The sequence below is a fragment of the Oncorhynchus nerka genome, linkage group LG9a (assembly GCF_034236695.1).
Source record: "Oncorhynchus nerka isolate Pitt River linkage group LG9a, Oner_Uvic_2.0, whole genome shotgun sequence".
In the NCBI taxonomy this organism is placed as follows: Eukaryota; Metazoa; Chordata; class Actinopteri; order Salmoniformes; family Salmonidae; genus Oncorhynchus; species Oncorhynchus nerka.
In genome coordinates this window covers 8,230,543-8,255,188 of record NC_088404.1, presented here as the reverse complement: position 1 = coordinate 8,255,188, position 24,646 = coordinate 8,230,543, and the positions used below count along the sequence as shown (strand labels likewise).

General features: G+C 46.8%; 1 protein-coding gene across 1 annotated transcript; it reads left to right on the top strand.

The window, feature by feature from the left end:
* The first annotated feature begins 17,066 nt into the window (after positions 1-17,066).
* Positions 17,067-20,262, top strand: LOC115121313 (AT-rich interactive domain-containing protein 3A-like). Its single transcript, XM_029650373.2, has 2 exons — positions 17,067-18,477; positions 19,438-20,262. Exons 1-2 carry the CDS (start codon positions 18,174-18,176, stop codon positions 19,551-19,553), a joined length of 420 nt encoding a protein of 139 aa, XP_029506233.1. The 5' UTR covers positions 17,067-18,173; the 3' UTR covers positions 19,554-20,262.
* The last annotated feature ends 4,384 nt before the right edge of the window (positions 20,263-24,646 follow it).

The following is a 24,646-nucleotide window of genomic DNA, read 5'->3' as shown; positions in this document are numbered from 1 at the left end:
GCGGCTTAGGAACAGTGGGTTAACTGCCTTGTTCAGGGGCAGAACAACAGATTTTTACCTTGTCAGCTCGGGGGATTCGATCTAGCAACTTTTCAGTTACCTGCCTCCCCCCTCTAACCACTAGGTTAACTGCCGCCCAATCTATAAGATGTTATACATTTACATTACATTTAAGTCATTTAGCAGACGCTCTTATCCAGAGCGACTTACAAATTGGTGCATTCACCTTATGACATCCAGTGGAACAGTAGTGCATCTAAATCTTTTAAGGGGGGTGAGAGGGATTACTTCATCCTATCCTAGGTATTCCTTAAAGAGGTGGGGTTTCAGGTGTCTCCGGAAGGTGGTGATTGACTCCGCTGTCCTGGCGTCGTGAGGGAGTTTGTTCCACCATTGGGGGGCCAGAGCAGCGAACAGTTTTGACTGGGCTGAGCGGGAACTGTACTTCCTCAGTGGTAGGGAGGCGAGCAGGCCAGAGGTGGATGAACGCAGTGCCCTTGTTTGGGTGTAGGGCCTGATCAGAGCCTGGAGGTACTGAGGTGCCGTTCCCCTCACAGCTCCGTAGGCAAGCACCATGGTCTTGTAGCGGATGCGAGCTTCAACTGGAAGCCAGTGGAGAGAGCGGAGGAGCGGGGTGACGTGAGAGAACTTGGGAAGGTTGAACACCAGACGGGCTGCGGCATTCTGGATGAGTTGTAGGGGTTTAATGGCACAGGCAGGGAGCCCAGCCAACAGCGAGTTGCAGTAATCCAGACGGGAGATGACAAGTGCCTGGATTAGGACCTGCGCCGCTTCCTGTGTGAGGCAGGGTCGTACTCTGCGGATGTTGTAGAGCATGAACCTACAGGAACGGGCCACCGCCTTGATGTTAGTTGAGAACGACAGGGTGTTGTCCAGGATCACGCCAAGGTTCTTAGCGCTCTGGGAGGAGGACACAATGGAGTTGTCAACCGTGATGGCGAGATCATGGAACGGGCAGTCCTTCCCGGGAGGAAGAGCAGCTCCGTCTTGCCGAGATTCAGCTTGAGGTGGTGATCCGTCATCCACACTGATATGTCTGCCAGACATGCAGAGATGCGATTCGCCACCTGGTCATCAGAAGGGGGAAAGGAGAAGATTAATTGTGTGTCGTCTGCATAGCAATGATAGGAGAGACCATGTGAGGTTATGACAGAGCCAAGTGACTTGGTGTATAGCGAGAATAGGAGAGGGCCTAGAACAGAGCCCTGGGGACACCAGTGGTGAGAGCACGTGGTGTGGAGACGGATTCTCGCCACGCCACCTGGTAGGAGCGACCTGTCAGGTAGGACGCAATCCAAGCGTGGGCCGCGCCGGAGATGCCCAACTCGGAGAGGGTGGAGAGGAGGATCTGATGGTTCACAGTATCGAAGGCAGCCGATAGGTCTAGAAGGATGAGAGCAGAGGAGAGAGAGTTAGCTTTAGCAGTGCGGAGCGCCTCCGTGATACAGAGAAGAGCAGTCTCAGTTGAATGACTAGTCTTGAAACCTGACTGATTTGGATCAAGAAGGTCATTCTGAGAGAGATAGCGGGAGAGCTGGCCAAGGACGGCACGTTCAAGAGTTTTGGAGAGAAAAGAAAGAAGGGATACTGGTCTGTAGTTGTTGACATCGGAGGGATCGAGTGTAGGTTTTTTCAGAAGGGGTGCAACTCTCGCTCTCTTGAAGACGGAAGGGACGTAGCCAGCGGTCAGGGATGAGTTGATGAGCGAGGTGAGGTAAGGGAGGAGGTCTCCGGAAATGGTCTGGAGAAGAGAGGAGGGGATGGGGTCAAGCGGGCAGGTTGTTGGGCGGCCGGCCGTCACAAGACGCGAGATTTCATCTGGAGAGAGAGGGGAGAAAGAGGTCAGAGCACAGGGTAGGGCAGTGTGAGCAGAACTAGCGGTGTCGTTTGCAAACGAGGATCGGATGTCGTCGACCTTCTTTTCAAAATGGTTGACGAAGTCATCTGCAGAGAGGGAGGAGGGGGGGAGGAGGGGGAGGAGAATTCAGGAGGGAGGAGAAGGTTGCAAAGAGCTTCCTAGGGTTAGAGGCAGATGCTTGGAATTTAGAGTGGTAGAAAGTGGCTTTAGCAGCAGAGAGAGAAGAGGAAAATGGAGAGAGGAGGGAGTGAAAGGATGCCAGGTCCGCAGGGAGGCGAGTTTTCCTCCATTTCCGCTCGGCTGCCCGGAGCCCTGTTCTGTGAGCTCGCAATGAGTCGTCGAGCCACGGAGCGGGAGGGGAGGACCGAGCCGGCCTGGAGGATAGGGGACATAGAGAGTCAAAGGATGCAGAAAGGGAGGAGAGGAGGGTTGAGGAGGCAGAATCAGGAGATAGGTTGGAGAAGGTTTGAGCAGAGGGAAGAGATGATAGGATGGAAGAGGAGAGAGTAGCGGGGGAGAGAGAGCGAAGGTTGGGACGGCGCGATACCATCCGAGTAGGGGCAGTGTGGGAAGTGTTGGATGAGAGCGAGAGGGAAAAGGATACAAGGTAGTGGTCGGAGACTTGGAGGGGAGTTGCAATGAGGTTAGTGGAAGAACAGCATCTAGTAAAGATGAGGTCGAGCGTATTTCCTGCCTTGTGAGTAGGGGGGGGAAGGTGAGAGGGTGAGGTCAAAAGAGGAGAGGAGTGGAAAGAAGGAGGCAGAGAGGAATGAGTCAAAGGTAGACGTGGGGAGGTTAAAGTCGCCCAGAACTGTGAGAGGTGAGCCGTCCTCAGGAAAGGAGCTTATCAAGGCATCAAGCTCATTGATGAACTCTCCGAGGGAACCTGGAGGGCGATAAATGATAAGGATGTTAAGCTTGAAAGGGCTGGTAACTGTGACAGCATGGAATTCAAAGGAGGCGATAGACAGATGGGTAAGGGGAGAAAGAGAGAATGACCACTTGGGAGAGATGAGGATCCCGGTGCCACCACCCCGCTGACCAGAAGCTCTCGGGGTGTGCGAGAACACGTGGGCAGACGAAGAGAGAGCAGTAGGAGTAGCAGTGTTGTCTGTGGTGATCCATGTTTCCGTCAGTGCCAAGAAGTCGAGGGACTGGAGGGAGGCATAGGCTGAGATGAACTCTGCCTTGTTGGCCGCAGAGATGTTTTTATTGCAGAACGCCTGCAGTATGTTATTTCACTTTAAGGGAAAGAGGTTTCTTCAGGGAAGGGGAACCTTGTATGAGTGTTTTTTAATTAGAATGTGCAGCAGGTAGAATGTGCAGCAGGCAGACTGTGCTTCAGGTGTCCCATGTGCACTAGGTAGAATGTGCAGCAGGTAGACTGTGCTTCAGGTGTCCCATGTGCAGCACTGGACTGGACTGACGGACTGTCTGCTGGACTGACGGACTGTCTGCTGGACTGGACTGACGGACTGGACTGACGGACTGTCTGCTGGACTGGACTGACGGACTGTCTGCTGGACTGGACTGACGGACTGTCTGCTGGACTGGACTGACTGACTGTCTGCTGGACTGACTGACTGTCTGCTGGACTGGACTGAATGTCTGCTGGACTGGACTGACTGTCTGCTGGACTGGACTGACTGTCTGCTGGACTGGACTGACTGACTGTCTGCTGGACTGTCTGTCTGCTGGACTGGACTGTCTGTCTGCTGGACTGTCTGTCTGCTGGACTGACTGACTGTCTGCTGGACTGTCTGCTGGACTGACTGACTGTCTGCTGGACTGGACTGACTGTCTGCTGGACTGTCTGCTGGACTGTCTGACTGACTGTCTGCTGGTCTGGACTGACTGTCTACTGGACTGGACTGACTGTCTGCTGGACTGGACTGACTGTCTGCTGGACTGACTGACTGTCTGCTGGACTGCTATTGTATTCGTTGTCCATAGTTTATGCCTGTTATACCATAACCCCATGGGACACTCTGTTCACAACGATGACATCAGCAAAACGCTCACCCACATGACTCCCTACACGCTGTCTGCCATCTGCCGGGTACAGTAGAACCCGGGATTCATCCGTGGCTGAAATCAAGATTCATCCGTGAAGGGCACACTTCTCCAGCGTGCCAGTGGCTATTGAAGATGAGCATTTGCTCACTGAAGTCTGTTACGAAGCCGAACTACAGTCAGTTCAAGACCCCTAGTGAGGATGACGAGCACGAAGATGAGCTTCCCTGAGACGGTTTCTGACAGTGAGTGCAGAACTTCTTTTGTTGTGTAAACCCACAGTTTACATCAGCTGTCTGAGTGACTGGTCTCAGACGATGCCACAGGTGAAGAAGCCGGATGTGGTGGTCCTGTGTTGGCGTGGTCGACGGTTATGAGGCTGGTTTATGGTAGAGAAATTAACATTTGAATGATCTGGCAACAGCTCTGGTGAACATTCCTGCATTCAGCATGCCAAATGCACGCTCCCTCAACTTGAGAAATCTGTAGCATCTGTGGTGTGACACAACTGTATATTTTCGAGGGACCTTTTCATTGTCCCCACCTCTATATTGATTATGCTGTTTAATCAGCTTGTTATGACAAACCTGTCAGGTGGATGGGTTATCTTGGCAAAAGAGAAATGCTCACTAACAGGGATGTAAAACAAATTTGTGCACAATTTTTTTGTTTGTTTGAGAAATAACATTTTTTTGTGTGTGTGTGTGTGTGTGTATAGGAACATTTCTGAGATCTTTTTATTTCAGCTCATGAAACGTAGGGACCAACAGCAAAAGTAGATGCTTCAGCCCTTCTGAAGACGTGTGGTTGTTTTAATATTGTGTTCATCAGTACAGGATGTTTATATCTCCTATAGGGTCTATGATGTCATGCTCCTACCACGCAGCAAAACTGTAGCCTACCCAATACTGTAATTATATATATATATTTTTTAAATTAGGCTACAAGTCTATTTACTTCTCGAGCGTACGCATGGTCTGAGCTGTACTTGGAGATTTGCATACTTTGCCGAAAGTTCAAAATGGATAAATACTAACTTTTTACGTGGGGAAAAAACTGGCGCACTCTAGATTATTTTTGTGCGCGCACACTTTTGAAAAGTTGTGCTTTATTTAGGCGGGCTGGGACACTATACCAGTGTCGCGATAGTCGTTGTGCTTTATTTAGGCTGGGTGGGACACTATACCAGTGTCACGATAGTCGTTGTGCTTTATTTAGGCTGGGTGGGACACTATACCAGTGTCACGATAGTTGTTGTGCTTTATTTAGGCGGGCTGGGACACTATACCAGTGTCGCGATAGTCGTTGTGCTTTATTTAGGCTGGGTGGGACACTATACCAGTGTCACGATAGTCGTTGTGCTTTATTTAGGCTGGGTGGGACACTATACCAGTGTCACGATAGTTGTTGTGCTTTATTTAGGCGGGCTGGGACACTATACCAGTGTCGCGATAGTCGTTGTGCTTTATTTAGGCTGGGTGGGACACTATACCAGTGTCACGATAGTCGTTGTGCTTTATTTAGGCGGGCTGGGACACTATACCAGTGTCACGATAGTCGTTGTGCTTTATTTAGGCGGGCTGGGTGGGACACGATTCCATTGTCGCGATAGTCGTTGTGCTTTATTTAGGCTGGGTGGGACACGATTCCAGTGTCGCGATAGTCGTTGTGCTTTATTTAGGCGGGCTGGGACACTATACCAGTGTCGCGATAGTCGTTGTGCTTTATTTAGGTGGGCTGGGACGATACCAGGTTTGCGATAGTTGTTGTGCTTTATTTAGGCGGGCTGGGACACGATACCAGTGTCGCGATAGTTGTTGTGCTTTATTTAGGCGGGCTGGGACACGATACCAGTGTCGCGATAGTCGTTGTGCTTTATTTAGGCGGGCTGGGACACGATACCAGTGTCGCGATAGTCGTTGTGCTTTATTTAGGCGGGCTGGGACACGATACCAGTGTCGCGATAGTCGTGCTTTATTTAGGCGGGCTGGGACACGATACCAGTGTCGCGATAGTCGTTGTGCTTTATTTAGGCGGGCTGGGACACGATACCAGTGTCGCGATAGTCGTTACTGTTGGGGCAATTTTTTTAAATATATATATTTTTAACACCAAGTGGATTTAACTTCATCAGGAGAACAGCAATAATGTTGGAAACAAATCATTATGTTGTCATCCAGTCACATTTATTATTTTCCAAGCTATAGCACAATATTTGACATACTGCAGTTTTTGTTCTTTTTTTTTTTAAAGGATTTTTGTCTGCTTGGGTGGGTTTTTTTCAATTTTTATCATGGAAAAACATTATCACAGCCCTACTAAATAGGGAACATTGTGCCAATTGGGAGGCTGCTCTGCACACAGAAGGGTTAGCCACTGTCTTGGCCACTGTCCAAAACACTGTTGAATTAATGAGAACTACTGGAGAGCAGCTGGTTCATAATGAGATGTACATGGCCATAAAGTGAGAGGATAGTATTTGACTGAATGACCCCCCCCACACACACACACACAAACACGTTTTATAACAATCCAAGTATTTCAGTAGCAAACATGAAAGGTTGAACATCGACTGAGAAATACTTTAAGAGTTTCAGTTAGCTGGGTGTAGTGTAAAGTCTTCTGCGTGTTTTCAGTTAGCTGGGTGTAGTGTAAAGTCTTCTGCGTGTTTTCAGTTAGCTGGGTGTAGTGTAAAGTCTTCTACTAGTGTTTTCAGTTAGCTGGGTGTAGTGTAAAGTCTTCTGCGTGTTTTCAGTTAGCTGGGTGTAGTGTAAAGTCTTCTGCGTGTTTTCAGTTAGCTGGGTGTAGTGTAAAGTCTTCTGCGTGTTTTCAGTTAGCTGGGTGTAGTGTAAAGTCTTCTGCGTGTTTTCAGTTAGCTGGGTGTAGTGTAAAGTCTTCTGCGTGTTTTCAGTTAGCTGGGTGTAGTGTAAAGTCTTCTGCGTGTTTTCAGTTAGCTGGGTGTAGTGTAAAGTCTTCTGCGTGTTTTCAGTTAGCTGGGTGTAGTGTAAAGTCTTCTGCGTGTTTTCAGTTAGCTGGGTGTAGTGTAAAGTCTTCTGCGTGTTTTCAGTTAGCTGGGTGTAGTGTAAAGTCTTCTGCGTGTTTTCAGTTAGCTGGGTGTAGTGTAAAGTCTTCTGCGTGTTTTCAGTTAGCTGGGTGTAGTGTAAAGTCTTCTGCGTGTTTTCAGTTAGCTGGGTGTAGTGTAAAGTCTTCTGCGTGTTTTCAGTTAGCTGGGTGTAGTGTAAAGTCTTCTGCGTGTTTTAGGTTCAGCTGGCGCCTAGTCGAACTCAGCTAGGAGATCACAACCTGTGTGCTCGCGTACCACTCCCTTAAAACACCTTCACTTGAAAAACAAGGGGGGGATCAGAAATAGCACTCTTTGTCCATCTTGAGACACCGTAGCCAGTATTCACTTCCTCAAAGTAGTCCGAATTAATATAAGATAACTGAAATGTTTTTTTATTTTCTGGGGGGTCACAAATCTTAAGGAAATATACTTCCTTAATTCATTCTCCCCCTCTAATTCAAACCGGTCTCTCAATGATAAAAGGCTGTTGAAAAATTGTTTGAGTTCGATGGGTGTATCCAAGAATAGGGTGACCTCCATTGTTTTCATTCCCTTTCATCTTTACTGCACCCTATAGAATTGTATTCCTCTTTGGTCCCAGGGTCAGAGGTCGTTAAAGACGGGGGTGGAGAGCCGAGTGATTTGATGGCACGGTCTGTCTGTCTAAAAAGGCTAGCAGATGCCATAAGTAATTTCCAAATGAGAGAGTTGTAGGATGGGTTTTCATTATTATAATTTTTTTTACACAATAGATGATTCAAACCCAGATAATCTATACATGTACCCGATAGTTTTATAACCAGAGCCTTAACGTGTATGTATGGCTCAGGTTATAAATATAGGGGCTTGTTTCACAGACAGATTTGGCATAGTCCTGGTCTAAAAACCTATTTTTAGTGGACAGTTGCCAATGAGCTTTTTAGACTTAATCTTGTGTCTTGGAAACAGGCCCTAGCATGTATTTAACCATGTCCATAGTTTATAAAGTAGCATGTATTTAACCATGTTCATATTTTATAAAGTAGCAGGTATTTAACCATGTTCATATTTTATAAAGTAGCAGGTATTTTACCACTCTATTTCACTCCTTTATTTGACCTATTGTCTGCCTGTCTGCTGCTGGATCTGCATTACACACACACCTGTCCCCCTAACCAGGCCCCACCACCCCTCCACACTAACCCCAGTAGTGGGCCTACAGCCCATTATGACCTGGCCATGCTGCTGGCCATTCTGCTGGCCATGCTGCTGGCCATTCTGCTGGCCGCTGTTTGCAACATGTTTATATTATATGAGGGATTGATAAATTAAAGAATTAAATATTGCAATCTGTTGCCCCATGCAGTTTAATGATGCATGATGCGCTAAGGAAGGTTAGCCTATTTCATATGGTTTTAATGGTCCTTTGTAGCTCCAGCTGGTAGAGGGCGGTCCTCTGTAACTCCAGCTGGTAGAGGGCGGTCCTCTGTAACTCCAGCTGGTAGAGGGCGGCCCTCTGTAGCTCCAGCTGGTAGAGGGCGGTCCTCTGTAACTCCAGCTGGTAGAGGGCGGTCCTCTGTAACTCCAGCTGGTATAGGGCGGCCCTCTGTAGCTCCAGCTGGTAGAGGGCGGTCCTCTGTAACTCCAGCTGGTAGAGGGCGGTCCTCTGTAGCTCCAGCTGGTAGAGGGCGGTCCTCTGTAACTCCAGCTGGTAGAGGGCGGTGCTCTGTAGCTCCAGCTGGTAGAGGGCGGTCCTCTGTAGCTCCAGCTGGTAGAGGGCGGTGCTCTGTAGCTCCAGCTGGTAGAGGGCGGTCCTCTGTAGCTCCAGCTGGTAGAGGGCGGTGCTCTGTAGCTCCAGCTGGTAGAGGGCGGTCCTCTGTAGCGACCAGCTGGTAGAGGGCGGTCCTCTGTAGCTCCAGCTGGTAGAGGGCGGTCCTCTGTAGCTCCAGCTGGTAGAGGGCGGTCCTCTGTAGCTCCAGCTGGTAGAGGGAGGTCCTCTGTAGCTCCAGCTGGTAGAGGGCGGTCCTCTGTAGCTCCAGCTGGTAGAGGGCGGTCCTCTGTAGCTCCAGCTGGTAGAGGGCGGTCCTCTGTAGCTCCAGCTGGTAGAGGGCGGTCCTCTGTAGCTCCAGCTGGTAGAGGGCGGTCCTCTGTAGCTCCAGCTGGTAGAGGGCGGTCCTCTGTAGCTCCAGCTGGTAGAGGGCGGTCCTCTGTAGCTCCAGCTGGTAGAGGGTGGTCCTCTGTAGCGACCAGCTGGTAGAGGGCGGTCCTCTGTAGCGACCAGCTGGTAGAGGGCGGTCCTCTGTAGCGACCAGCTGGTAGAGGGCGGTCCTCTGTAGCGACCAGCTGGTAGAGGGCGGTCCTCTGTAGCTCCAGCTGGTAGAGGGCGGTCCTCTGTAGCTCCAGCTGGTAGAGGGCGGTCCTCTGTAGCTCCAGCTGGTAGAGGGTGGTCCTCTGTAGCGACCAGCTGGTAGAGGGCGGTCCTCTGTAGCGACCAGCTGGTAGAGGGCGGTCCTCTGTAGCGACCAGCTGGTAGAGGGCGGTCCTCTGTAGCGACCAGCTGGTAGAGGGCGGTCCTCTGTAGCTCCAGCTGGTAGAGGGCGGTCCTCTGTAGCTCCAGCTGGTAGAGGGCGGTCCTCTGTAGCTCCAGCTGGTAGAGGGCGGTCCTCTGTAGCGACCAGCTGGTAGAGAGCGGTCCTCTGTAGCGACCAGCTGGTAGAGGGCGGTCCTCTGTAGCTCCAGCTGGTAGAGGGCGGTCCTCTGTAGCTCCAGCTGGTAGAGGGCGGTCCTCTGTAACTCCAGCTGGTAGAGGGCGGTCCTCTGTAGCGCCAGCTGGTAGAGCGTGGCGCTTGCAATGACAGGGATAGCGTGTTCGATTCCCGGGAGCACCCGTATGTGAAATGTCTGCTCAAATGATGAAGTCACTTTGGATAAAAGTGACTTTTAAAAGTGGGCCTATATTAATCATGGCAAAATCGATCCCATATCTTCAACAATTGGAAAGGTTACGTAGTTTTTTAGTTAAAGTGGCCTTTGAACAACAATTACATGACCAAGAGTTAGTATTGTACTTCTGGTAATACATATATATATATTTTTATTTTATTTATTTGTTATTCCTCTTAACGATGCCTGATTTTTAAATAAATTAAAACAATTCGGCACTAGTCTAAATTCTAAATTCATTTTTGACTCATTGACCACCCCTTGGTCTTTGCATAAATCAGCTGTTGCTCGGCAACGCTTTGTGGCAGAGCTTGGCACAGCTGCACAGGATCAATGGAGATTATGTAAGACACACACACACACACACACACACTTATTAATCAAAAACATAAAATACTGTAAAAAATTTGAAAAATAACATGATGTGATATTTTGGCCATATCGCCCAGCCCTTCATCAGACTGAACCAGCCTCCATCCTTACCAGATGCCCCAGCCTGGGATGCCTATACATTTGATAGTCTTCAATATTGTCATTACTAGAGAATTGAAAACCTTTTCTGTGAGAACATAGCATATGGGATTGATTTTAAGAAATGTAACTTAATTCATTTGATTAATATTATGGTGTTTCTATTCCAAGAAAAACGAAAACCCTCAGGATTTTCATTAGGATGGAATAGAAAATATGGCGCTGTACAACGTGACGGTCGGAAGTAGGCTATTACTAAGAGCATAAGAGGATTGGAGGATTCTAAATTAATATCTAAGGGGCATTTTTTGTTAGGGCAAATCTGATCTGTGAGTATCTAAGGGGCTTTTATACAATTTGTGTCTTAGACCGCTGCGCCACTCCGTTAGGAAAATATGGCGCTGTACAACGTAATGGTCGGGAGTAGTCGGGAGTCGTCCGGAACAGCTGGTGCTCTCAGGCATGATTCAATGTTGCTTGCCTCGAAGTGAGCATTGAAGGCATTTAGCTCGTCTGTTAGGCTCGCGTCATTGGACAGCTCGCAGCTGGGTTTCCCTTGGTAATCTGTGATAGTTTGCAAATCCTGCCACATCCGATGAGCGTCAGAGCTGGTGTAGTAGAATACGATCTTAGTCCTGTATTGATGCTTTGCCAAATGGAAAGTATATGATTGACTAAGTGATTGAAGTGTGGAAAAATAGTAGCTAGGTACCAGAATTGCTTTTAAAAGCATACCTGTTCTGTTTTCTGCTCTGGTGTGAACGGTCTACTTCTTATGTTAAACAGTAAGCAGTCAGAATAGAAAGCTTCTGTAATCACTAAAAGTAGATCGCTAATGGGAGTTCTTTGTCAATAGATCCATAGTGGCTTTCACCATCTCAATAGCAGGAAGTTCTTTATTTTATTTTAACTCGGTTACCGACTGAGTCACTCAGTCAGGGCAGGGGCATTTGCTTCCCTGCCAATAGATCAGTCCGGTGTTGCCCCGGGCAGCCAGACTGCCATTATTGTAGTAATATATAGCCACATGCCTGGCTATTATAGCTGATTTATGTCAACAACTCACATCGATATGGCTTTCCAATGGAGTGGATGTATCTGTCTGTGTGGACGGGCTCAAACATACAGGGCTTTTCAATAGATTTTGTGAAGATGGACTGTTCCTAAAGACTAACCTCCACCCCCAACTGTTTTAGGTTTGGTGGTCTCCAAAATGAATCCTTGACAAAAACTAATCCTTGACTAGTCTCTCAAAGCACCTCATGATTACGGAAGTGAGTGATACAGGGCGATAGTCATTTACTTCAGTTACCTTTGCCTTCTTGGGTACAGGAACAATGGTGACCATCTTGAAGCATGTGGAGACAGCAGACTGGGATAGGGAGAGATTGAATACGTCTGTAAACACACCAGCCAGCTGGTCTGCTAATGCTCTGAGGACGCGGCTAGAGATGCCGTCTGGGCTGGCAGCCTTGCGAGGGTTAACACGTTTAAATGTCTTACTCACATCGGCCACGGAGAAGGAGAGCCCACAGTCCTTGGTAGCGGGCCGTGTCGGTGGCACTGTGTTATCCTTAAAGCGGGCAAAGAAGGTATTTAGATTGTCTGGAAGAAAGACATCGGTGTCCGGGAATGTGGCTGGTTTTCTTTATCTAGTCTGTGATTGTCTGTAGACCCTGCCACATACGTCTCGTGTCTGAGCCATTGAATTGTGACTCCACTTTGTCTCAATACCGACATTTCGCTTATTTGATTTCCTTGCGGAGGGAATAACTACACTGTTTGTATTCGGCCATATTCCCAGTCACCGTTCCATGGTTAAGTGCAGTGGTTTGCGCTTTCAGTTTTGCACGAATGATGCCATCTATCCACGGTTTCTGGTTGGGGAAGGTTTTAATAGTCATAGTGGCCACAACATCTCCTATGCACTTCCTTATAAACTCACTCACCAAATCAGCGTAAAATCAAGGCTACCCGGAACATGTCCCAGTCCGCGTGATCAAAACAATTTTGACGTGTGGATTCTGATTGGTCAGACCAGTGTTGAGTAGTCCTTATCACGGGTACATCCTGTTTAAGTTTCTGCCTATAGGAAGGGAGGAGCAAAATGGAGTCGTGGTCAGATTTGCTGAATGGAGGGTGGGGTTAGAGCAGCAGTGATCCAGTGTTTTGCCAGCGCGAGTACTACAATCAATTTAGGCTTCTCAAATTTGCTTTGTTAACGCGTACCACCTGGCCAACATCCAGTGAGATTGCAGAGCGCCAAATTCAAATACAGAAATACTCATTATAAAAATTCAGAAAACAAAACATACTGTGTCAGATTTAAAAAATGCTTTACGGCGAAAGCCTACCTTACGATTATTTGAAAACATAGCCAAGCAGACAAATCATTACAAACAGTAACCAGCCAAGTAGAAGAGTTACACAAGTCAGAAATAGAGATAAAATGTATCTCTTACCTTTGATGATCTTCATATGGTTGCACTCAGACGACATTAATTTACTTAACAAATGTTCCTTTTTTTCGATAAAGTCTCTTTATATCCCAAAAACTCAGTTTTGTTCGCATTTTCTTCAGTAATCCACAGGCTCAAACGCAGTCAACAGGCAGACAAAAAAATCAAAATTGCATCCGTAAAGTTCATAGAAACATGTCAAACGATGTTTACATTCAATCCTCAGGTTGTTTTTAGCCTAAATAATCGATAATATTTCAACCGGACAATAACGTCGTCAATATAAAAGGTAAACAAGAAAGGCTCTCGGTCGCGCGCATGAAAAAGCTATGTGACACGGCAGGGTCCACTCATTCAGACTGCTCTTACTCCCTCATTTTTCAGAATACAAGCCTGAAACAATTTCTAAAGACTGTTGACATCTAGTGGAAGGCATAGGAACTGCAATTTGAGTCCTAAGTCAATGGATACTGTAATGGCATTGAATAGCAAACTACAAAACCAACAAAAAAAACGACTACTTGAATGGATTTTTCTCAGGGTTTTGCCTGCTAAATCAGTTCTGTTATACTCACAGACACTATTTTAACAGTTTTGGAAACTTTAGAGTGTTTTCCCTCCAAATCTTCTAGCTATATGCATACCATATCTTCTGGGCCCGAGTAGCAGGCAGTTTAATTTGGGTATGCTTTTCATCCAAAATTCCAAATGCTGCCCCCTTCCCTAGAGAAGTTAAAATCCCCAGCTATAATAAATGCAGCCTCAGGATATATGATTTCCAGTTTGCATAAAGTCCAGTTAAGTTCCTTGAGGGCCGTCGTGGTATTGGATTGAAGGGGGATATTCACGGCTAGGACAGTAACCAACGAGAATTCTCTTGGGAGATAATATGGTCGGCATTTGATTGTGAGGAAATCTAGGTCAGGTGAATTAAAAGACTTGAGTTCCTGTATGTTGTTACAATTACACCATGAGTCGTTAATCATGAAACATACGTCCCGCCCTTTTTTTTCCGGACAGATGGTTATTTCTGTCGGCACGACGCACAAAGAATCCTGGTGGCTGTACCGACTCGGACAGCATATCCCGAGAGAGCCATGTTTCTCTGAAACAGAGTATGTTACAATCCCTGATGTCTCTCTGGAAAGCAACCCGTGCCCTAATTTTGTCTACCTTGTTATCTAGAGACTGGACATTAGCGAGTAATGTACTCGAAAGCAGTGGGTGGTGTGCGTGCCTCCAAAGTCTGACCAGAATGCTTCTCCGTCTTCCTCTTCTGCGGCGACATTGTTTTGTGTCGACCTCTGGAATCAGTTCAAATGCCCTGGGTGGTTCGGACAAAGGATCCGCTTTGGGAATGTCGTTGTGCTGGTAAGTGGACGTCGCTCTGATATCCAATAGTTCTTCTCCGGCTGTATGTAATAACACTCTTTTGGGCTAACAATTGTCATGACGTTGCCCTCTTTGAGTACAGCGAGCACCATCCCCCTGCTTCTACAACCAGACTGCTGTGGTCAGAGGTCGTAAATTCCTCAGAAGACCCTGCCTCATGGCCACACAGTATTAGAGATAGGGTAAACTTTCACAGACGACAAAGGAAATCCTTCCACCTCACAGAACTTGAGGTACGAACAAATTTCATGTTCCAGAGAAAGTGTAAAAGATCGGTGAAGAATCCTGCTACGAACTGGTCCGTTTGGCACAACTTGGGAAGCTCAAGAGAGACGGTGTGGCCACATTACCATAACGCTGTTTATATAATAGCCTCAGATATGAGGTTTACATCTAATTGTTGTATAAGATGAATGAGTGAGGATGATACTGTTTGTATAATGGTGTAATATAATTGTGGACTGTTTATGAAGAAAAATACAATTCCCTTTTGATTTGAACTAAATCAGAGGACCGCCCCTGAGCCCAGTTAGGGTCAGACATCCTGGGACAGCCTTCTTCTGCCATTCCGAATAAAAACCAACTTTGAGAAATTATCAGCAGACCAAGCTTACCTCAATTTCGATATGGCTAAAGATTGTAGAATCTTTTAACCATACCACGTGGTTAAACTCTTAGACTATCGATACCGACAGAATAAGAAGTCTTCCGTTTAATGATAGTAAAGACACGACACAATGTAAAAAATAATACATGAAAAAAATCTAAATACTGCAAAGTTTCCTAAGGACTAGAAGCAAGGTGGCATTAGTGAGGTTGGCGTCTGATGTTAGGCGATCAGGCCTGGCTCGTAGACCTGATGGAGGGACAATAGAGCCCTGAGTACCAGGCCAGTAGGACCTGATGGAGGAACAATAGAGGCCAGTAGGACCTGATGGAGAACAATAGAGCCCTGAGTACCAGGCCATTAGGACCTGATGGAGGAACAATAGAGCCCTGAGTACCAGGCCAGTAGGACCTGATGGAGGAACAATAGAGCCCTGAGTACCAGGCCATTAGGACCTGATGGAGGAACAATAGAGCCCTGAGTACCAGGCCAGTAGGACCTGATGGAGGGACAATAGAGCCCTGAGTACCAGGCCAGTAGGACCTGATGGAGGGACAATAGAGCCCTGAGTACCAGGCCAGTAGGTCCTGATGGAGGAACAATAGAGCCCTGAGTACCAGGCAATTAGGACCTGATGGAGGAACAATAGAGCCCTGAGTACCAGGCCATTAGGACCTGATGGAGGAACAATAGAGCCCTGAGTACCAGGCCAGTAGGACCTGATGGAGGGACAATAGAGCCCTGAGTACCAGGCCAGTAGGACCTGATGGAGGGACAATAGAGCCCTGAGTACCAGGCCAGTAGGACCTGATGGAGGAACAATAGAGCCCTGAGTACCAGGCAATTAGGACCTGATGGAGGAACAATAGAGCCCTGAGTACCAGGCCAGTAGAACCTAATGGAGGAACAATAGAGCCCTGAGTACCAGGCCAGTAGGACCTGATGGAGGGACAATAGAGCCCTGAGTACTAGGCCAGTAGGGCCCGATGGAGGGACAATAGAGCCCTGAGTACCAGGCCAGTAGGACCTGATGGAGGGACAATAGAGCCCTGAGTATCAGGCCAGTAGGACCTGATGGAGGGACAATAGAGCCCTGTACCAGTACCAGGCCATTAGGACCTGATGGAGGAACAATAGAGCCCTGAGTACCAGGCCATTAGGACCTGATGGAGGAACAACAGAGCCCTGAGTACCAGGCCAGTAGAACCTAATGGAGGAACAATAGAGCCCTGAGTACCAGGCCAGTAGGACCTGATGGAGGGACAATAGAGCCCTGAGTACCAGGCCAGTAGGACCTGATGGAGGGACAATAGAGCCCTGAGTACCAGGCCATTAGGACCTGATGGAGGAACAATAGAGCCCTGAGTACCAGGCCATTAGGACCTGATGGAGGAACAATAGAGCCCTGAGTACCAGGCCATTAGGACCTGATGGAGGAACAATAGAGCCCTGAGTACCAGGCCATTAGGACCTGATGGAGGGACTATAGAGCCCTGAGTACCAGGCCAGTAGGGCCCTATGGAGGGATAATAGAGCCCTGAGTACCAGGCCAGTAGGACCTGATGGAGGGACAATAGAGCCCTGAGTACCAGGCCAGTAGGACCTGATGGAGGGATTTACATTTACACAACCCTAACATTTACACAACCCTAATAGTAGCCAAACCAATATCCAAACGGAGATTCAGTGAGAAAAAAAATATACATATACAAAAATCTGACTTTGATTTACCAAGACAAGTGCGCTTGTTTCAAAGCAGGGGGAAGCGGTGCTGGATTTGTTGGCCACGTAGACTATTGCTTCCTATTATAACTATTGGATGACTTTAGGAGTTGCCTTAAAGCAACAATTTGATGCCTTTCAATTGGATAAGTGTACTTTATTCCAATACATTCACTGATGTTTTTTTGGGGCTTTGACACTGGGTTAAATAGGTGTTCATTTGACATATTACTGTAGCTAGATCAACAGACACTACTGTACAACCTACGGTGTTTTGGGAACATGAGCTGTCAGAATGTTATTTATCTTCAGTGTTATGAAGTCTGACCTCATTTTAAATCAAATCCGACTGCCTAAATCTTGGCCGCATAGGCATTGAGTGACTCCTTCCATCTTGGATCTGTAGACGTCTAGTTTCAACTCTTCTACCTCTTTCTCCTAGCACCCTGGTGAACCGCATCCCCATCATGATATCTGCCACCATCTTGGATCTGTAGACGTCTAGTTTAAATTCTTCTACCTCTTTCTCCAGGCACCCCGGTGAACCGTATCCCCATCATGGCTAAGCAGGTGCTGGACCTGTACATGCTCTACAAGCTGGTGACGGAGAAGGGCGGCCTGGTGGAGGTCATCAACAAGAAGATCTGGAGAGAGATCACGAGAGGACTCAACCTGCCCACCTCCAACGCCTCGGCGTTAAACACCAAACAGAAGAAAATGCTGTGAAATTGAGTTAAACAGGGAGGTCATCCGTAAATGGGTCTTTGTGTTCAAAAAAAAGGATTGGCCTGAGCAAGATTTCCTCATTTGTGGCGTAGATGTGCTCATCTTCAATTAAATGGGAAGTGTGAAAAGCAAGCTAATTAGAGGTCAGCGAAGCTGCATAGGACCTAGCTAGGCCAATCACCTCATGACAGAAAAGTACTTCTAAATACATCCAACCACTGCCTCGTCCCACGTTCACCCAGGTATATGAAGTACCTGTACCCGTACGAGAGTGAGAAGAAAGGCCTGAGCTCTCCAGGCGAGCTCCAGGCTGCTATAGACGGTAACCGGAGGGAAGGCCGAAGACCCAGCAACAGCCTGTACCACTTCCCCTCCACCATTCCTGGCCAAGCCCCCCTCTCTCCCTCCAAGATGCCCCACCACTCCCTCCTCTCCTCCAAGATGCCCCACCACTCCCTCCTCTCTCCCTCCAAGATGCCCCACCACTCCCTCCTCTCTCCCTCCAAGATGCCCCACCACTCCCTCCTCTCTCCCTCCAAGATGCCCCACCACTCCCTCCTCTCTCCCTCCAAGATGCCCCACCACTCCCTCCTTTCTCCCTCCTCCTGGTTTTTAACACATAAATGTTTTTGATATGTAGTTAGGTGAACAATATGGATGATTTCCTGTCACCAACATGTGACTAACTTGTGATGGGCTACATAGTTCTGACACCACATTTATACATAATAAATGTGGTGTTATGGCGCCCTCTACTGTCAGATTTATTCAGACATGATCACTGACCATCCACATAGCATGTACTTGATAAGGAAACAAATGACTGACCATGTTTTTTAATCTAATGGCCTTGTTTTGAAAACATTTGTTAAATGTTGAATATTTCAAATGTTGACATTTGCGGTGTGACATTAATCTATGAAAAAAGGACTCCCCCTCTGGTCCCTCTCAGAGGCGATGTCGACCCCCATGACGTCAAGCCGTCTACCCATGGCCAACGCTCTCTCCCTCGGGCAGCAGCAGCTAGCTCAGGCCGCTACCCTGGAGCACCTCCGAGCGAAACTGGAGAGAGGAGGAGAGGGCCCAGACAGGAAGATGACTCGCTTGGTCATGGAGGAAGAGCAGAGATTGATGCAACAGGCGTTCCAACAGAACCTGTTGGCTATGGCCTCTCACTTCAACCCCGGCATGAAGCAACTCAACAACAACAACAACAGACACGGTCAGTACTGGGCTGGTTGACTACCAATTAGTTCAATCAATCAAATGTCTTCATAAAGCCCTTCTTACATCAGCTGATATCTCAAAGTGCTGTACAGAAACCCAGCCTAAAACCCCAAACAGCAACAATGCAGGTGTAGAAGCACGGTCGCTAGGGAAAAACTCCCTAGAAAGACCAGAACCTATGAAGAAACCTAGAGAGGAACCAGGCTATGAGGGGTGGCCAGTCCTCTTCTGGCTGTGCCGGGTGGAGATTATAACAGAACATGGCCAAGATGTTCAAATGTTCATAGATGACCAGCAGGGTCAAATAATAATCATATCAGTGGTTGTCGAGGGTGCAGCAAGTCAGCACCTCAGGAGTAAATGTCAGTTGGCTTTCCATAGCCGATCATTAAGAGTATCTCTACCACTCCTGATGTCTCTAGAGAGTTTTTTTTATTTTTTATTTTTTTACCTTTATTTAACCAGGCAAGTCAGTTAAGAACACATTCTTATTTTCAATGACGGCCTGGGAACAGTGGGTTAACTGCCTGTTCAGGGGCAGAACGACAGATTTGTACCTTGTCAGCTCGGGGGTTTGAACTCGCAACCTTCCGGTTACTAGTCCAACGCTCTAACCACTAGGCTACGCTGCCACCGCAGTTAAAAACAGCAGGTCTGGGACAGGTAGCACGTCCGGTGAACAGGTCAGGGTTCCATAGCCGCAGGCAGCAGCACGGCCAGGTGGACAAGGAGTCATCATGCCAGGTAGTCCTGAGGCATGGTCCTAAGGCTCAGGTCCTCCGAGAGAAAGAGAGAATTAGAGAGAGCACACTTAAATTCACAGAGGACACCGGATAAGACGGGAGAAATAGTCCAGAAATAACAAACTGATAGCCCGTAGGTCACTGTGACATTTTAACTTGACACACAGAGTCCCACTACTGACTACCAATTTGTGTTCTTGTCTCCCCTGTAGGAATGCTGTTTGCCCAGAACACTCCTAGTGCAGCCTCCGTGACGCCTCCTGCTGAACAGAGTGGTTGTGATGTCCTCTCCTCCACATCTTCCTCTTCCTCCAAGGGGCCCAACTGACCGCAGAGTTCTAACACTGGACACCACCAGTCTCTCTCTAGTAAACTCATGTTATTCTGTTGTCCTGTGTTAAGGACCAAACCAGTGTTCAATCAAATGACCTCTTCTCTAGTCAAACTGGACTAATCTGTGTTATGGATGACAAATAGGGTTGGATTTTGAGAAAGTAACTCTTAAAAAACAAATGTACATGTCAAGGTATTGAATGTACAACTGACTGTTGTCTCTAGTTAAATATCTAGAACTACCACTTTCTCCATGGTCCTTCTCTGAATACACATTTGTTTGCATAGAAACAATGCATTCTGGGAAAATCTCATCTAATCTTACAGCCAGGTGAAGAAGCAGCTTGAATAGTTTATTTTATTTATATTTTGGTATGTTTTATTAGTAGATGTACATTTTCTTTCTCCAATGTTTTTATTCGGTGATTATCATGTATATTCATGTCATTCTCATAACTGCTGTTTTCGTTGTGTACGTCAATTCATCGTCTTTGAACGCTACAGCGCTAGCGAGGAAATGTTTCCCATAGTGCCACATACACAAACTGCTTATGAACAGACAAATGAATGTAAGTCAAGTAAGAAAGACTGAAGATTAGATTTTAGTTTTCTGATCAGGTTTAAACATTTTTAGAAGAAAGCAAAAATCACGATAGCGAAGGTTTGTATAAAAGCAGGTTTAAAAAAACAAAAAACAATTGAAATACTGTGTGGTGATTGGCTATACTCCTGAACTGATTTGTTGACTCTACCTCATTGATGGTTTGAACTTTATGGTAGCAATCTCTACTTCTGTTAACAAAATATGTTATTATAACCATCAACCAGACAACATGGATGCCAATAAGGGCTCTCAACCGGTGCATTCATTTGAAGTGATTTGATTTGATTTGAAGTTTCCTGGGTGCCTGGTGGGTAGAGTCCACACCATCCTAAAGAGTAAGTTCCCCCAACTTGTTCACAGGCTGAGGTAACCTCTTACCTCATTTTGAAGAGGAAGTTCAGTATTTTACAAACTAACGTTAGATGGTTCCTCACCCTTGAGAAACTGTACTTTCAGGTTGATGAACCATCTACCGTTAGTTTGTAAAATACTGACTTGCCCTTTTTAAAAAGAATGGCTTTCCTTTTCAGGAAGTGACTTTCTCAGGAACTCCTTATGGACCAGGGAGGACTCGGCACAGATAATACCAAACACCCACAGAATGTGTCTTTAGAATACTCCTCAGGTAAAACATTCAGCATTCGTACAGTGTGACACTGAAATTGAGTCGCTTTTTGATGTTTACCTCATGACATCTGCGTCGTGGGAGCTGCGTTGTGTTCATTCGGACAAAATGCTTTGAAACTGGAGAAGAAGAAACAACGGACAATTTAGTTATGGGACAAGACCGGGTATTCTTGTTTGGTGCCTAATGAACACGACCCTGGAGTACTTATGACCCACTGGGCAGAACCATAACACTCGGGGGATGGGCTAAACTGTCTGTCTTTCAGACCAGTCATTGGTCAGGGATCATATTTAATATAATTGTATACGTACAATAACATAACTTGATAAAAACCCTACTGAATGTTGTCAGCTCACCACTTTCACTTTACAGAAACATTCCGTCTGGTTTAACCAACAGTCATGTTTATCTCACACACAGAATGCCTCGACTCTCCAGCTGTACTATAGACTCTCCAGCTGTACTATAGACTCTCCAGCTGTACTATAGACTCTCCAGCTGTAGTATAGACTCTCCAGCTGTACTATAGACTCTCCAGCTGTACTATAGACTCTCCAGCTGTAGTATAGACTCTCCAGCTGTACTATAGACTCTCCAGCTGTAGTATAGACTCTCCAGCTGTACTATAGACTCTCCAGCTGTACTATAGACTCTCCAGCTGTACTATAGACAGACCAGCTGTTTGTTTTTTTGGGGGGGGGGTGTATTTGTTTGCTCAATGTATTCTGATGTGAACAGGAGGAGGAACTAAATAAAACTCCTTGAGGAAATAAGTCTGTGGTGTAAAATAGTTTTCTCACTTAGTATTGTTATTCGTGTTTGCGTAGTCTCTAGGCCTGGTTGGCCTTAATGCTTTTACAGAGGCAGTTTATAAATGTTTATGAAGTTTATTAGCACCTGACATAGATATGTGTGCTTATAATAAGCATTCTGAAGAGACTAACCATAAAGAGTGTTACTGTTTAGACTGCAGTATATGAACTAGTGGCCAGTTGATGGTTGGCATTGCCTCCCGTACGGAGACTCTTATCCAGCGACATCTCTAGCAGAATGCATCATCTCTGTTCTCTGTTTATTTCAAATGTGTTGTTCCTGTTGTTACTGTGGTATTTAACCCGATCTAGATGGGATTATTTAGAGTAGCCTCACACACAGAGAGCTTTTTAGTAGTTAAAAAAAAGAAAAAGTTAAATTGTGTGGTCATGTCACCGTAACCTCACACACATACATCAACCTCCACAACATCTTAGTGTGTGTGTGTGTGTGTGTGAGAGGTATTTGGGGAGAGTGTGTGGAATGTGAGCTTTACTTCCTGAACTCTGATGCACGAAAGATGGATGGCTGGGGACATGCTAGTGGAAGTGACCTCTTTTTGGTCGTAGGGATGAGGGATGGTGTGTGTGTGTGTGTGTGTGTGTGTGTGTGTGTGTGTGTGTGTGTGTGTGTGTGTGTGTGTGTGTGTGTGTGTGTGTGTGTGTGTGTGTGTGTGTGTGTGTGTGTGTGTGTGTGTGTGTGTGTGTGTGTGTGTGTGTGTGTGTGTGTGTGTGTGTGAGGTCGGTACTAGTGACCCTGCTGGAATGGCATCTGGAGCACCGGTTTCATTCTCCCGGCCCCTGCATCACTCACTGGGGAGGACTAACACCACAACAGACTAACGGACTGTTAAGTCTCTGTTGAAGAGGGTATTACCAAAGCCTGTATCATCTCTGGAATTACTGTCCTGTCTGAATTGAGTCTGGATCAGAGGATGTTGGAGAACTGAGAGAAGATTGGCTAACCCATCGTTGAAGCATCAAAGTTTTTATTCATTTATTTTGTTATCTCAATGCACAAACGAAAGGGTATCTTGTACACAATGCAAGGGAGATGCACCATGACAAATGGAAGTTGAACTTGTGGATGCTGATATAAGTATTGTACCATCGATGACCCAAGCTGATTGGTACCAGTTGGATTGGATTGGTCAGGAGCCTGAGAAAGAGGCATCGGATTGGTCAGGAGGAGAGAAAGAGGCATCGGATTTGTCAGGAGCCCGAGAAAGAGGCATCGGATTGGTCAGGAGGACAGAAAGGACCTCAAGGATCAAAACGCAAGCTCTTCGCGTCACAGAAGGCAAGCATCCTGCAATCCATCTTGACTCGGCAATCCATCCCGACTCAGCAATCCGTCCCGACTCGGCAATCCGTCCCGACTCGGCAATCCGTCCCGACTCAGCAATCCGTCCCGACTCAGCAATCCATCTTGACTCAGCAATCCGTCCTGACTCAGCAATCCGTCCTGACTCAGCAATCCATCTTGACTCAGCAATCCGTCCTTACCGTTCTGGATTCCGTGAACTGGAATGGATGTTTAGAAATGGAGTAGAGTACCTACCGGATTGAATCTAAAGCTCTTCTGTTTGCTGCACAGAATGACATATCCATCCCAAGCCAGTGGTCTGCTGGAGCCTGGGGACTGTATTCTGCTGTGGATGGTTTCAGATACCTCATATCTAAACAGAATGTACCATCCATCCTAACTCTGCAATGAGTCCTAACTCTTAGTCGTGAACTGGATCATGGCTGTTCAGATGGGAGTGAGCTCCGACTCCCAGGCCACATATTTCCATGGAGTTTCCCTGTAGGACACCTAAGGGGGATCACTGAAGACTAGCAATGTTGAGGCCCTCTGCTCCACTTTGAGCTACAAGAAATACATCAAGTCCCAGTAGGACTTATAGGAACCCTAGACCGTCCCTTTACAACCACATATTCACCCTGAGGAGTCTTCTGAATCGAGTAATCTGGAGTAGGGGTTTAGCTATGGAGTGGTCTTCTGAATCGAGTAATCTGGAGTAGGGGTTTAGCTATGGAGTGGTCTTCTGAATCGAGTAATCTGGAGTAGGGGTTTAGCTATGGAGTGGTCTTCTGAATCGAGTAATCTGGAGTAGGGGTTTAGCTATGGAGTGGTCTTCTGAATCTAGTAATCTGGAGTAGGGGTTTAGCTATGGAGTGGTCTTCTGAATCGAGTAATCTGGAGTAGGGGTTTAGCTATGGAGTGGTCTTCTGAATCGAGTAATCTGGAGTAGGGGTTTAGCTATGGAGTGGTCTTCTGAATCGAGTAATCTGGAGTAGGGGTTCAGCTATGGAGTGGTCTTCTGAATCGAGTAATCTGGAGTAGGGGTTTAGCTATGGAGTGGTCTTCTGAATCGAGTAATCTGGAGTAGGGGTTTAGCTATGGAGTAGTCTTCTGGATCCAGTTTACTAGAGTAGGGGTTTAGCTATGGAGTAGTCTTCTGGATCCAGATTACTAGAGTAGGGGTTCAGCTATGGAGTAGTCTTCTGGATCCAGTTTACTAGAGTAGGGTTTCAGCTATGGAGTAGTCTTCTGAATCGAGTAATCTGGAGTAGGGGTTTAGCAATGGAGTAGTCTTCTGAATCCAGTTTACTAGAGTAGGGGTTCAGCTATGGAGTAGTCTTCTGAATCCAGTTTACTAGAGTAGGGGTTCAGCTATGGAGTAGTCTTCTGAATCCAGTTTACTAGAGTAGGGGTTCAGCTATGGAGTAGTCTTCTGAATCCAGTTTACTAGAGTAGGGGTTTAGCTATGGAGTAGTCTTCTGGATCCAGTTTACTAGAGTAGGGGTTCAGCTATGGAGTAAGCTCTATGGAGGTGTGGTTCCCTCTAGACAGGGGTTGGGGACTGGTTAGTAACTGATTAAATGTAAAATCTTGTCATCAGATACTTCATGAAAACTTAATGACTATGCCTTGTTGGATTACTTTTACATTGCAAAAGGAAAAGAAGCCAGAAATCAAATACATTATGACACTTTTCTTTTGGAGAGCATCATGGTTCTGCTGGCTGCTCATACAGGTC

Coding starts and splice junctions, on each gene's coding strand:
- LOC115121313 (XM_029650373.2), top strand. CDS start 18,174: ATGAAAAAAGGACTCCCCCTCTGGTCCCTCTCAGAGGCGATGTCGACC. Junction 18,478..19,437: donor CAACAACAACAACAGACACG/GTCAGTACTGGG, acceptor TCTCCCCTGTAG/GAATGCTGTTTGCCCAGAAC.